At 46.0% G+C, this 14,593-nt stretch overlaps 1 protein-coding gene across 1 annotated transcript in view; it reads right to left on the bottom strand.

The window, feature by feature from the left end:
- The window catches only part of LOC140410951 (tRNA (32-2'-O)-methyltransferase regulator THADA), a 496,539-nt gene that overhangs the window by 359,122 nt on the left and 122,824 nt on the right, over nucleotides 1-14,593 (bottom strand). Inside the window, exon 15 of the mRNA XM_072499809.1 lies at nucleotides 13,996-14,156. Coding sequence (XP_072355910.1) covers nucleotides 13,996-14,156 — 161 coding nt within the window. The remainder of the gene's footprint in view (nucleotides 1-13,995; nucleotides 14,157-14,593) is intronic.

Genomic DNA, 14,593 nt, shown 5'->3' on the forward strand with positions numbered 1-14,593 from the left:
GACTTCCCTATTCATATACTCCAACCTCTTTAAAATAAAGGTCCATTCCATTAGCCTTCCTGATTACCTACTGCATCTGTGTGCTAGCTTTCTATGTTTCATGCACAAGTGCCCCCAAGTTCCTTTGTGTTGCAGCTTTCTGCAGGTTTTTTCCATATAAATACCCTGTTCTTTTGTTTTCCCTTCCAAAATGAACTTGACATTTTCCCACATACTCCATTTGACAACTTTTTGCCCATTGCTTAACCTATCAATACATCTTTGCCAACTGTTTGTATCCCTCTTGCAACTTGCCTTTCCACCTCCCGCTGTGTTGTCTGCAACATTGGCTACAGTACATTCACTCCCTCCCTCCAAGTCATTAATATATATTGTAAACAGTTGCTGTTCCAGCACTGATCCCTGTGGAACCCCATTGGTTACAGGTCGCCAGCCTGTAAAAAGAACCCCTTATCGCCACTCACTGTTTCCTGCCCATTAGACAATTCTCTATCCATGCCAATATACTACCTCCAACATCATGGGCTCTTATTTTATGACTTAACCTTTTGTGAGGTATCTATTTGAACCCCTTCTGGAAGTCCAAATATAGCATATCTACTGAATCCCCTTTATCCACTCTGATTGAGACTTCCTTAAAAAACTCACGTCAGACACAATTTCACTTTCATGGCGCCTTGCTGATTCTGCTTGATTAGATGATGATTTTCCAAATGTGCTGCTATTACTCCCTTAACAATTGATCTCACATTTTTCCAACAATAAAAGTTAGGTTAATCAGCCTATAGTTACCTGCATTTTATCTCCCTTTTCGAATGGGGCAGTTTTTCCAATCCTACGGTACTTCTCCAGAATCCAAGGAAGTTTGGAAAATTACAACCATTGCATCCACTATCTCTGTTGCTACTTCTTTTAGGATCCTACAATGCAAGCCATCAGGGCCAGGGAATTTAACTGACTTTAGCTCCATTACTTTAATCTCTAATTTGCAGAAGGACTCTGGTCATATTGTAGGGAAGATACTGACTGTGAGATGTGGCAGGTCCGGGAGGCTTCCAGCGTCCCGGATGGCTTCATCTGCAGAAAGTGCACCCAACTGGAGCTCCTCACAGACCGCATGGTTCGGTTGGAGCAGCAATTGGATGCACTTAGGAGCATGCAGGTGGCGGAAAGCGTCATAGATCGCAGTTATGTAAATGTGGTCACACCCAAGGTGCAGGCAGAGAAATGGGTGACCACCAGAAAGGGCAGGCAGTCAGTGCAGGAATCCCCTGTGGTTGTCCCCCTCTCGAACAGATATACCCCTTTGGATACTGTCGGGGGGGATAGCCTATCAGGGGAAAACAGCAGCAGCCAGAGCAGTGGCACCACGGCTGACTCTGATGTTCAGAAGGGAGGGTCAAAGCGCAGAAGAGTAATAGTAATAGGGGACTCTATAGTCAGGGGCGCAGATAGGCGCTTCTGTGGACGTGAAAGAGACTCCAGGATGGTATGTTGCCTCCCTGGTACCAGGGTCCAGGATGTCTCCGAACGGGTAGAGGGAATCCTGAAGGGGGAGGGCAAACAGGCAGAGGTCGTTGTACATATTGGTACTAACGACATAGGCAGGAAGGGGCATGAGGTCCTGCAGCAGGAGTTCAGGGAGCTAGGCAGAAAGTTAAAAGACAGGACCTCGAGGGTTGTAATCTCGGGATTACTCCCTGTGCCACGTGCCAGTGAGGCTAGAAATAGGAAGATAGAGCAGATAAACACGTGGCTAAACAGCTGGTGTAGGAGAGAGGGTTTCCATTATCTGGACCACTGGGAGCTCTTCTGGGGCAGGTGTGACCTGTATAAGAAGGACGGGTTGCATCTAAACCGGAGAGGCATAAATATCCTGGCCGCGAAGTTTGCTAGTGTCACATGGGAGGGTTTAAACTAGTATGGCAGGGGGGTGGGCACGGGAGCAATAGGTCAGAAGGTGAGAGCATTGAGGGAGAACTAGGGAATAGGGACAGTGTGGCTCTGAGGCAGAGCAGACGGGGAGAAGCTGCTGAACACAGCGGGTCTGGTGGCCTGAAGTGCATATGTTTTAATGCAAGGAGCATTACGGGTAAGGCAGATGAACTTAGAGCTTGGATTAGTACTTGGAACTATGATGTTGTTTCCATTACAGAGACCTGGTTGAGGGAAGGGCAGGATTGGCAGCTAAACGTTCCAGGATTTAGATGTTTCAGGCGGGATAGAGGGGGATGTAAAAGAGGAGGCGGAGTTGCGCTACTTGTTCGGGAGAATATCAGAGCTGTACTGCGAGAGGACACCTCAGAGGGCAGTGAGGCTATATGGGTAGAGATCAGGAATAAGAAGGGTGCAGTCACAATGTTGGGGATATACTACAGGCCTCCCAACAGCCAGCGGGAGATAGAGGAGCAGATAGGTAGACAGATTTTGGAAAAGAGTAAAAACAACAGGGTTGTGGTGATGGGAGACTTCAACTTCCCCAATATTGACTGGGACTCACTTAGTGCCAGGGGCTTAGACGGGGCGGAGTTTGTAAGGAGCATCCAGGAGGGCTTCTTAAAACAATATGTAGACAGTCCAACTAGGGAAGGGGCGGTACTGGACCTGGTATTGGGGAATGAGCCCGGCCAGGTGGTAGATGTTTCAGTAGGGGAGCATTTCGGTAACAGTGACCACAATTCAGTAAGTTTTAAAGTACTGGTGGACAAGGATAAGAGTGGTCCGAGGACGAATGTGCTAAATTGGGGGAAGGCTAATTATAACAATATTAGGCGGGAACTGAAGAACATAGATTGGGGGCGGATGTTTGAGGGCAAATCAACATCTGACATGTGGGAGGCTTTCAAGTGGCAGTTGAAAGGAATACAGGACCGGCATGTTCCTGTGAGGAAGAAAGATAAATACGGCAATTTTCGGGAACCTTGGATGACGAGTGATATTGTAGGCCTCGTCAAAAAGAAAAAGGAGGCATTTGTCAGGGCTAAAAGGCTGGGAACAGACGAAGCCTGCGTGGAATATAAGGAAAGTAGGAAGGAACTTAAGCAAGGAGTCAGGAGGGCTAGAAGGGGTCACGAAAAGTCATTGGCAAATATGGTTAAGGAAAATCCCAAGGCTTTTTACACGTACATAAAAAGCAAGAGGGTAGCCAGGGAAAGGGTTGGCCCACTGAAGGATAGGCAAGGGAATCTATGTGTGGAGCCAGAGGAAATGGGCGAGGTACTAAATGAATACTTTGCATCAGTATTCACCAAAGAGAAGGAATTGGTAGATGTTGAGTCTGGAGAAGGGGGTGTAGATAGCCTGGGTCACATTGTGATCCAAAAAGACGAGGTGTTGGGTGTCTTAAAAAATATTAAGGTAGATAAGTCCCCAGGGCCTGATGGGATCTACCCCAGAATACTGAAGGAGGCTGGAGAGGAACTTGCTGAGGCCTTGACAGAAATCTTTGGATCCTCGCTGTCTTCAGGGGATGTCCCGGAGGACTGGAGAATAGCCAATGTTGTTCCTCTGTTTAAGAAGGGTAGCAAGGATAGTCCCGGGAACTACAGGCCGGTGAGCCTTACTTCAGTGGTAGGGAAATTACTGGAGAGAATTCTTCGAGACAGGATCTACTCCCATTTGGAAGCAAATGGACGTATTAGTGAGAGGCAGCACGGTTTTGTGAAGGGGAGGTCGTGTCTCACTAACTTGATAGAGTTTTTCGAGGAGGTCACTAAGATGATTGATGCAGGTAGGGCAGTAGATGTTGTCTATATGGACTTCAGTAAGGCCTTTGACAAGGTCCCTCATGGTAGACTAGTACAAAAGGTGAAGTCACACGGGATCAGGGGTGAGCTGGCAAGGTGGATACAGAAGTGGCTAGGTCATAGAAGGCAGAGAGTAGCAATGGAGGGATGCTTTTCTAATTGGAGGGCTGTGACCAGTGGTGTTCCACAGGGATCAGTGCTGGGACCTTTGCTCTTTGTAGTATATATAAATGATTTGGAGGAAAATGTAACTGGTCTGATTAGTAAGTTTGCAGACGAGGCAAAGGTTGGTGGAATTGCGGATAGCGATGAGGACTGTCAGAGGATACAGCAGGATTTAGATTGTTTGGAGACTTGGGCGGAGAGATGGCAGATGGAGTTTAATCCGGACAAATGTGAGGTAATGCATTTTGGAAGGTCTAATGCAGGTAGGGAATATACAGTGAATGGTAGAACCCTCAAGAGTATTGAAAGTCAAAGAGATCTAGGAGTACAGGTCCACAGGTCATTGAAAGGGGCAACACAGGTGGAGAAGGTAGTCAAGAAGGCATACGGCATGCTTGCCTTCATTGGCCGGGGCATTGAGTATAAGAATTGGCAAGTCATGTTGCAGCTGTATAGAACCTTAGTTAGGCCACACTTGGAGTATAGTGTTCAATTCTGGTCACCACACTACCAGAAGGATGTGGAGGCTTTAGAGAGGGTGCAGAAGAGATTTACCAGAATGTTGCCTGGTATGGAGGGCATTAGCTATGAGGAGCGATTGAATAAACTCGGTTTGTTCTCACTGGAACGAAGGAGGTTGAGGGGAGACCTGATAGAGGTATACAAAATTATGAGGGGCATAGACAGAGGGTTTGGAGGTGCTTCCTAAGGAACCTTGGTGAGTTCCTGGAATGCATCTTATAGATGGTACACTTGGCTGCCAATGTCAGTGTTGGAGGAATTGAATGTTTGTGGATGGGGTAGCAATCAGAGGCTTTTCCCCAGGGTAGAGGGGTCAATTACTAGGGGGCATAGGTTTAAGGTGAGAGGGGCAAGGTTTAGAGTAGATGTACGAGGCAAGTTTTTTACACAGAGGGCAGTGGGTGCCTGGAACTCGCTACCGGAGGAGGTAGTGGAAGCAGGGACGATAGGGACATTTAAGGGGCATCTTGACAAATATATGAATAGGATGGGAATAGAAGGATACGGACCCAGGAAGTGTAGAAGATTGTAGTTTAGTCGGGCAGCATGGTCGGCACGGGCTTGGAGGGCCGAAGGGCCTGTTCCTGTGCTGTACATTTCTTTGTTCTTTGTAGTGTAGCAGCAGACCAGGAAAATAGAAGGGGGTGAATCAAGGTCACAGCTTGACCAGAACAAGAACTACAGACAAGCTAGAAATGTCACCTAGAAGTAAGAGTACCCATAGTAGAGACATTTCAGAAGCTGCCAATATATTGGAAGATAAGCTCATCATAGAATTTACAGTGCAGACAGAGGCCATTTGGCCCATCGAGTCTGCACCAGCCCTTGGAAACAGCACCCCATTTAAGCCCACACTTCCAACCTATCCCCATAACTCAATAACCCCCACTTAACCGTTTTGGACACAAAGGGCAATTTAGCATGGCCAATCCACCTAACCTGCACATCTTTGGACTGTGGGAGGAAACCTTATAAAAGGATAAACAAAAAGTTGGAAACAATTGAGATTATATACTGAAATTCTGCACAACGGACAGCCAGTCTTGTCACACAAGAGGATACGCGTAGAAAAGGTGCTCCCTGAAGGCACATCTGCGACTAGTTCGGCGTTTTGAGGAAAGACTTGGGGATCAAGATATTAGAGTGGACTCCCCTACTGCAGGGAAAATTATTTTGAAGATCTTCTGGCCATTTTTAAAAAAAAAATCATTCACAGGATGTAGTTAGGCCACAGGATATGGTTAGGCCAGCATTTGTTGCTAATCGCTCGTTACCCTTGGGAAGGTGGTGGTGAGCTGCCTTCTTGAACCACTGCAGTCCCTGAGGTGCAGGTACACCCATAGTGCTGTCGGGGGGGGGGGGGGGGGGGGGGGGGGGGGGGGGGGGGGGGGGATCCAGGATTTTAACCCAGCGACAGTGAAGGAACAACAATATATTTCCAAGTCAGAGTAGTGAGTGGCATGGAGGGGAACTTACAGGTGATGGGTTCCCATATATCTGCTGCTCTTGTCCTTCTATATGGAGTGGTCGTGGGTTTGGAGGTGCTTCCTAAGGAACCTTGGTGAGTTCCTGGAATGCATCTTATAGATGGTACACTTGGCTGCCAATGTCAGTGTTGGAGGAATTGAATGTTTGTGGATGGGGTAGCAATCAAACGGGCTGCTTGCCCTGGATGGTGTTGAACTTCTTGAGTGTTGTTGGAACTGCATTCACCCAGACAAGTGGGGAGTATTCCATTACACTCCTGACTTGTGTCTTGTAGATGGTGCACCAACTTTGGGGAGTCAGGTGAGTTACTCGCGATAGGATTCTTAGCCTTTGACATGCTCTGGTAGCCAGAGCAAATGCTGGAAAATCTCAGCAGGTCTGGCAGCATCTATAGGGAGAGAAAAGAGCTAATGTTTCGAGATTCTATGATAACCCCCAGCCAGAGGAAACAACATCCTTGCATCCAGTCTGACCAGCCTTGTCAGAATTCCAAATGCTTCGGTTAGACCGCCTTAATTCTTCTAAAGTCAAGTGACTATAGGCCTAGTCAACCTAAAATCTCCTCGTGTGACAATCTGCCAATCCAAGAATCAGTCTGGAGTCCAGATGACCCTTTGTCAAAGCTAAAAGACAGAGAAAGTGGGAAATATTTATACTGTGGAGTGAGAATGAAAGATGATTCATAGCCACAGAGAGAACAAAAGGTGTGAAAGGCCAAGCAGCAGAGAAACTAACATCAGAGGGTAAACTGTGCCAGGTGTAGATGTGGGGGAGGGGAAGGGGGAAGCAAGGGGGAGAAAGGGTAAGAAAAGGTGGATAAGATGGAGGGGGGGGTAAATAAATATAAAGAAAGAAATAAATGGTAAAAGACAGTTAAAATGAAATGGGATGAAAACAAATGGGTCGAGGTGAGCTAGAGCTAATCATCTGAAGTTGTTGAATTCGATGTTGAGACCGGAAGGCTGTAGCGTGCCTAACCGGAAGAGGAGATGTTGTTCCTCCAGTTTGCGTTGAGCTTCACTGGAACACTGCAGCAGGCCAAGGACAGGCATGTGATAGCCACAGTATTTATATGACTAGCCCAGTTCAGTTTATTGTCAATAGTAACCCCCAGGGTGTTGGTAGTGGGGGAATTGAGCAATGGCAATGCCATTGAATGTCAAGAGGCAGTGATTTAATCCTCTCTTATAGGAGATGGTCATTGCCTGCCACTCGTCAGCCCAAGTCTGGATATTATCACGGTCTTGTTGCATTTGGACATCTGAGTATCTAAGGAATCGTGAGTGGTGCTGAACATTGTGCAGTAATCAGCGAACATCACTCACTTCAGATCTTTTGAAGGAAGGAGGGTCATTGATGAAGCAGCTGAAGGTGGTTGGGCCTAGGACACTACCCTGAGGAACTCCTGCAGTGATGTCCTGAAGCTGAGATGATTGGCCTCCAACCACAGGAACCATCTTCCTTTCTGCCAGGTATGATTCCAATTAGTGGAGAGTTTTCCCCCTGAATGTTTTTAAAAGGGGTAGCAATTAAACAGACTGCTTTGTCCTGAATGATGTTGAGCTTTTAGTGCTGTTGGTACTGCACTCACCCAGGCAAGTGGAGAGTACTCCATTCTCCAGTTTTGCTAGGGTACTTGATGCCACATGGTCAAATTCTGCCTTGATGTCAAGGGCAGCCACTCTCACCTCACCTCTGGCATTCAGCTCTTTTGTCCATGATTGAACCAAGGCTGTAATGGGGTCAGGAGCTGAGTGACCCAGGCAGAACCCAAACTGAGCAGCAGTGAGCAAGTTATTGCTGAGTAAGAGTCGCTTGATAGCAATGTTGATGACCCCTTCCATCACTTTTTTACAGAGCGGAGTAGACTGATAGGGCAGTAATTGGCTGTGTTGGACTTATCCTATTTCATCTCTCGTCCCCAGAACGAGGCAGTGCATTCGCACACGGTGTTCATCGAGTTGGTTAACATTTAGTGAATGAATAAATAGTCTCTTCAGATGATCTTTTCACTGCTGTCCCAGCTGCTGATTTTCCAGCCCTTTCTCCAGGACAAACTTGTCCATGTCCGCAGGGACCGTGAAGAAGTGTTCCCTGCCTTGCAATGTGACCCAGAGTTTGGCCGGGTACAGCATCCTAAATTTTACGTTGTTCTTGTACAGGGCAGCCTTCGTCCTGTTGAGCTCTGCCCGGCACTTGGCCAGGTCAGCCCCAATGTCCTTGTAGATCCTGATCTGGTGACCTCCCCAGTTATAGTTCTTTGTCTGCCCCGCCCAGCGCAGGATTCTTTCCCAGTCATGGTACCGGTGCATTTTAGCGATTATCACCTTTGGCTGTTCCCCGGCTCTGGGCTTTGGACGAAGCAACTGGTGGGCTCTGTCTATTTCTGGTGGGTTGGGGAAGCTATCCCTTCCCACCAGATTGCCCAGCATTTGGGCCACAGAGACCATGGCATTCCTACCTTCAATCCCCTCCGGTAGGCCCACAATCCGCACGTTTTGGTGTCATGATTGGTTTTCCTGATCCTCAATCTTTCCTTTCAGACTCGCCTGCGACCAACCTTGATATTTCCTTTTCCAGGGTGGCAATCCTGTCATCCTGGTCTGCTGAGGCCTCCTCTAGCTTCCTTATGGTGCTTTCTTCGGCTTCCAGTCACCTCTCCGCCTTGTCTAGGGCCACCTGCACGGATGCCAGAGCTTCTGTGACTGCCACCCTGACCGCAGCCTGGATAAAGGCAAATTACTGCAGATGCTGGAATCTGAAACCAAAAAGAAAATGCTGGAAAATCTCAGCAGGTCTGGCAGCATCTGTAGGGAGAGAAAAGAACTAACGTTTCGAGTCCAGATGGCTTTGTCAAAGGGTCATCTGGACTCAAAACATTAGCTCTTTTCTCTCACTACAGATGGTGCCAAACCTGCTGAGATTTTCCAGCATTTTCTTTTTGGTGACCGCAGCCTGGATATCGGTTTTTATCTCCTCTCTGTGTTCGCTCAGTTCCCTTGAGAGAAACATCCTCCAACCATCCCCTTGTGAGGGAGGCTCCTTGTGCAGCGGGTCAGTCCTTCTCGCTCTGGCGAGGCCTGGGTTTCGCCGCCTTCTGGCTCAGCCATTTGCTTCTCCTGGCTTTTTCCACTTCTTGTTTCTACACATCCACTGGAGTGGCTGTTGTTCGGCATCGCCCTTCGTGCTGATGTTGGTTGAAGTGCAAGAATACTTTTTTCCTTTATATTAGCGGCTAGGTCGGGTGAAGGAGCCTTTCGGGTTCACAGGAGGAGAGCCACCTGACTGACGTGCAACCTCTCAGCACATCCCCGTCACAGAAGTCCTCTCTTTGGAGTCACATGTAGGTCAGACCAGGTAGGAACGGCAGATTTCCTTCCCTAAAGGACATTAGTGAATCAGGCCGGGGGGGGGGGGGGGGCTCTTAAACTCCACTATCATATCAGCTTCCCCCACCACCCCAGGCAGCGGGTTCCAGGCACTCATCACCCTCTCTGTTAAAAACTTGCCTCGCACATCTCCTGCAAACTCACCCCTCGCACGTTAAACCAACGTCTCCGAGTAATTGACTTTTCCACCCTGGAAAAGAAAATCTGACTATCCACTCTGTCCATGCCACTCATAATTTTGTATACCTCTATCAGGTCGCCCCTCAACCATTCCAGTGTCCGAGTTTATCTTCATAGCTAATACCCTCCAGACCAGGCAACATCTTGGTAAACCTCTTCTGTACCCTCTCCAAAGCATCCACATCCTTCTGGTAGTGTGGCGATCAGAATTGTACACAATATTCCAAATGTGGCCTAACTAAGGTTATGTAGAGCTGCAGCATGACTTGCCAATTTTTAGACTCAATGCCCCGACTGATGAAGACAAGTTTGCCGTCTTGACTACCTTATTCGCCTGCATTGCCACTTTCAGTGATTTGTGGACCTGCATGCCCCGATTTCTCTTGCCTGTCAATACTCCAAAGGATTCATAGACTTTCCAATACCTCACTTTTGTCCAGATAAACTCCATCTGCCATTTTTCCACCCAAGTCGCCAAACGATTTATATCATGCTGTATCCTCTGACAATCCTCTTCACAATTTGCAACTCCACCAATCTGTGTCGTCCCCAAACTTACTAATCAGATCAGCTACATTTTCCTCCAAATTGTTTACATATACTACAAACTGCAAAGGTCCCAGAACTGATCCCTGTGGAACACCACTAGTCACAGCCTTCCATTCAGAAAAGCAATTTTCCACCACTACCATCCGTCTTCTATGACCGAGCCAGTTCTGTATCGACTTTGCCAGCTCACCTCTGATCCTGTGTGACTTCACTGCCTATGCCAGTCTGCCATGAGGGACCAATGGCATTACAGACATCCATGTAGACAACATCCAATGCCCTTACTTCATCAATCATCTTCTGTATTTCCTTCAAAAATTCGATCAAGTTAGTGAGACACAACCTCCCCTTCACAAAACCATGCTGTTTATCGCTAATAAGTCCATTTGTTTCCAAATGTGAGTAAATCCTGTCCCGAAGAACCTTTCCCAATAATTTCCATACCACTGACACAAAACTCACCGGCCTATAATTTCCTGGATTATCCCTGCTACCCTTCTCAAACCAGAACAACATTGGCTATTCTCCAGTCCTCTGGGACCTCACCTGTAGCCAATAATACAAAGATTTCTGTCAAGGCCCCAGCAATTTCCCCCCTTGCCTGGGGTAGATCCCATCAGGTCCTGGGGGCTTATCTACCTTAATGTTTTTTTAAGACGCCCAACACCACCTCAATTTTGAAATTGACATGATCCAGGATATCTACACACCCTTCCCTGGACTCATCATACATTGTTGTTTCACAGTTCCAGGGTCCCAGGTTCGATTCCCGGCTTGGGTCACTGTCTGTGCGGAATCTGTACGTTCTCGCTAAGTCTGCGTGGGTTTCCTCCCACAAGTCCCGAAAGACATGTTTGTTAGGTGAATTGGACATTCTGAATTCTCCTTCTGTGTAGCTGAACAGGCGCCGGAGTGTGGTGACTAGGAGATTTTCACAGTAACTTCATTGCAGTTTTAATGTAAGCCTAATTGTGACAATAATAAAGATTATTATTATTGGTGTCACAAGGAGAGACCTTCAGGAATTTTTATCATGCACGTGGATAACGTTCTGTGCGGGGGTAAAACTGAACAATGGTGATTAATTAAATGAAGGAGTTCAAGGTTGGAAGCCAGGCTCCAAGTGCTTTTAAATATATAGGTTTAAATATTAAGCAAAACAAGTCAGGCGAGACATTGAACCAACAATCCTATCTAGAAAATACTAGTTGTATCCTAATAAATCATGTCAGATCTTCACAAAAAGAGCAGCCAGTATCTAAGGTAGAAACCGATCAATTGAGAAATTTAATTGGACAATTGAACTGTTCTGCACTCAAACTAGACCTGATGCCAGTTTTGATGTGCCGGAGCGGAGTACCAAGAATGCCACAGTAGAAGAGATTCTGAGAGCAAACAAAACAATAAAGAAATTAAACTTGGAGAAATACACGTCCAAGTTTCCAGCCCTGGGTGAACCAGATGACATGAGATTGTTCATCTTTAACAATGCTTCGTCAATCTTGCAGATAGATTTTCTAGCACTACAGGGTTCATCATATTTTGGATCGGAAAGAATGCCAAACGTTGTCCTTTGGCTTAGCCAAAGGTGTGAAAAGTGCCTTAGCTGCAGAAACCCTGCCATTGGTTTCAGTCAATCATATGTGGGTTTACATATTAAACATATTGACATATATTTTGTACAAGGGGCAAGGCGAGAGAAACGTGCCCATAGAATGTTATGTTGGTAACTGATCCCTATGGGGTAGTCCATTCAACGAAAAGTGGCACTGAAAAAAAGCTAAAAATAGATCTAGCTAGCAGAAAAGAAATGTTGGAAAGGAGGGAGATTTCTAAGATACGATAGGTTGGCACAAGTCACCAATTATCAGATTATTTTACAAAACGAAATGCCTGCTCTAAGAAATTGCTGAATGTGTTGGAATGTGTTTTGAGTTATGATAACAAAATGTAAAGCTATTTTTTGATTTTAAATTGTGTATTCAAATGTGGTAAAGGGAATTTGTTATCTGTAATGTTAAAGCACATAACTTGGTTTCCAATTGTTTGGGTTGAAAAATGTGTTCTTGATTTATTTTTCTAAAGCTTTAACTTAAAAGAGAGGGGAATCTGTCAATGTATCAGTAAGTGCATGCTTCGGCAATTACATTGTTAAACTAACTGCCTTTTAAAGATGGATAATGGTTATAGGCTCAACTATCAAATGAGTAGAAATGAATACAGTTGGAACAATTGCTGTGGGGAGAACAATAAGGAAATTGTATTTCTGATAAGCTGTATGCAAAATAAACTTGCTGAAGGTAAAAGATAAGATGCTGTATTATTCCTCCATCAAAACTGACGATTATTAAACAGCAGATTAACATAGAGCAAGTGCTAAGTGATTCATTTTGGTAGCGAGACAAATGGGATTCAGGAACAGAGGGACCTGTGCATGTGCACAAATCATTGAAGATGGCAGGAGATGTTGACAAAATGGCTAAAAGGCATTTGAGTAATGTTTTGCATGTTATACCCAGTAAGTATAATTTGCACCTGCAGCTCATTCAATTTGTTCCTTACACTATGTTTGTAGAAAGAAAACCTATTTAAGCCATATGCCCTAACCTGTCATTCTGATCTAATTGCTTTTTTTCTCAAACATTTCCTACTTCCCTCTCTTTTATATATTTTACTTTTGCTGGTTACTCTTCTCTCTCTCTTTCGCTTGTTTCGGGACCATTCATTTATGGGCGGCACAGTAGCACAGTGTTCGCACTGTTGCATCACAGGGCCAGGGACCCGAGTTCGATTCCAAGCTTGAGTCACTGTCTGTGCTGATTCTGCATGTTCTCCCCGTGTCTGCGTGAATTTCCTCGGGTTGCTCCGGTTTCCTCCCACAAGTCCCGAAAGACGTGCTGATAGGTGAATTGGACATTCTGAATTCTCCCTCAGTGTACCCGAACAGGCGCCAGAGTGTGGCGCCTAGGGGATTTTTACAGTAACTTCATTGCAGTGTTAATGTAAGCCTACTTGTGACAATAATAAAGATTATTATTATTATTAGGTAACCTATTCCACCTCCCTGACCCCACTTATTTACTAGTTTAAAAGTCTTAGACTGTCTTATTTATCCTTTTCAACAAGAACCCTGGTCCCAACCCTGCTCAGGTGGTTCTTTCCTGTCCTCGAACTGGAGTCAGTGTGTCATGAAATTGAACTCCTCTTTCCCATAGCAATTCCTCACTTCTCTAACCTGCTTATCCCGCTTTCCCATAGCAATTCCTCACTTCTCTAACCTGCTATTCCGTATGTCAATACTCACATAGCTCAGGTAATAAACCAGACATTAAACACCTTGACATCCTGTTCTTTTAATTTAGCTCTTAGATCCCAGGACTCTTAAAAAAGGACTCTTCTCAAATTTGTTGGTTCCAACATGGATCACAACAACTGCATCCTTTATCTCACTCTCCAAACCAATTGTAATAGCCCTCACTCTGGGGCCTGGAAAGCAACATGCCTTGTGGGATTCTAAACCCCGCTTACAAAGGATGCTCTCATGCTCCATGTTATTGAACCCCTACAACTCCCATATTATACTTCCTTTCCTCTTCCATCCTCTTGGAAAGCCTCCTGCTGTAAGGGGCCATGGACTATATATCAATTGACCTTCAATTTTATGCTTGTCCACACAGATAGGAAGTATTGTACCTTTTTGGATAGAATCAATTTCTGCACTCTGACAAGACCTCTCTTGTGCTGCTCTGAAGTGGACCATGGGCCCAGGAGTCCTCCTCCATTCAGACCAATGGCAGAAAACAATCATATCCAACTATTCCCAACAGCCAAATGCAACAAAAGTTTGGCACTGAGTATATCCCTGCCCAACTCAGGAACAAACATCTTCATCCATCACACCGTTAATACAGAATACCAAACAACCTAGTACTCACTGCGTGATGTTGAATACTAACTTTTGAAGAGCTGTTTTCAACATCAGGGCCCCAGCCTCAGCCTGGGGTACCCTGGGACTGCACAAATTCCTGACAGCACGCTCAAACAAGCCAGTAGCCAATGGCGGAGGTAGAGGCATAGGGAGGTATGTCACAATTAATTTGGCAGCCAGTTCCCTGATCTGCAGAGAATAAACAGTGTCAGATGAACATCAGTAAAACATTGAACAGACATGGGAACACATGGTTATAGAAAGACATCCACATTCACACCATAAAGGGGCAGCATGGTGGTACAGTGGTTAGCACTGCTGCCTCACAGCGTCAGGGACCCAGGTTCAATTCCGGCCTTGGGTGTCTGTGTGGAGTTTGTACTTTCTCCCAGTGTCTGCGTGGGTTTCCTCCGGGTGCTCCAGTTTCCTCCCACGGTCAAAGATGAGCATGTGAGGTGGATTAACCATGGTAAATTGCCCATTAGGTTAGGTGGGGTTACAGGGTTACGGGGGAGTGGGCCTAGTTCGGGTGCTCTTTCAGAGGGATGGTGCAGACAGAATGGGCCACATGGTCTACTTCTGCACTGTCGGGATTCTATAAAGACCACAGAGTAAAACATAGCTGA

This window comes from Scyliorhinus torazame, chromosome 1, assembly GCF_047496885.1.
Source record: "Scyliorhinus torazame isolate Kashiwa2021f chromosome 1, sScyTor2.1, whole genome shotgun sequence".
NCBI lineage: Eukaryota > Metazoa > Chordata > Chondrichthyes > Carcharhiniformes > Scyliorhinidae > Scyliorhinus > Scyliorhinus torazame.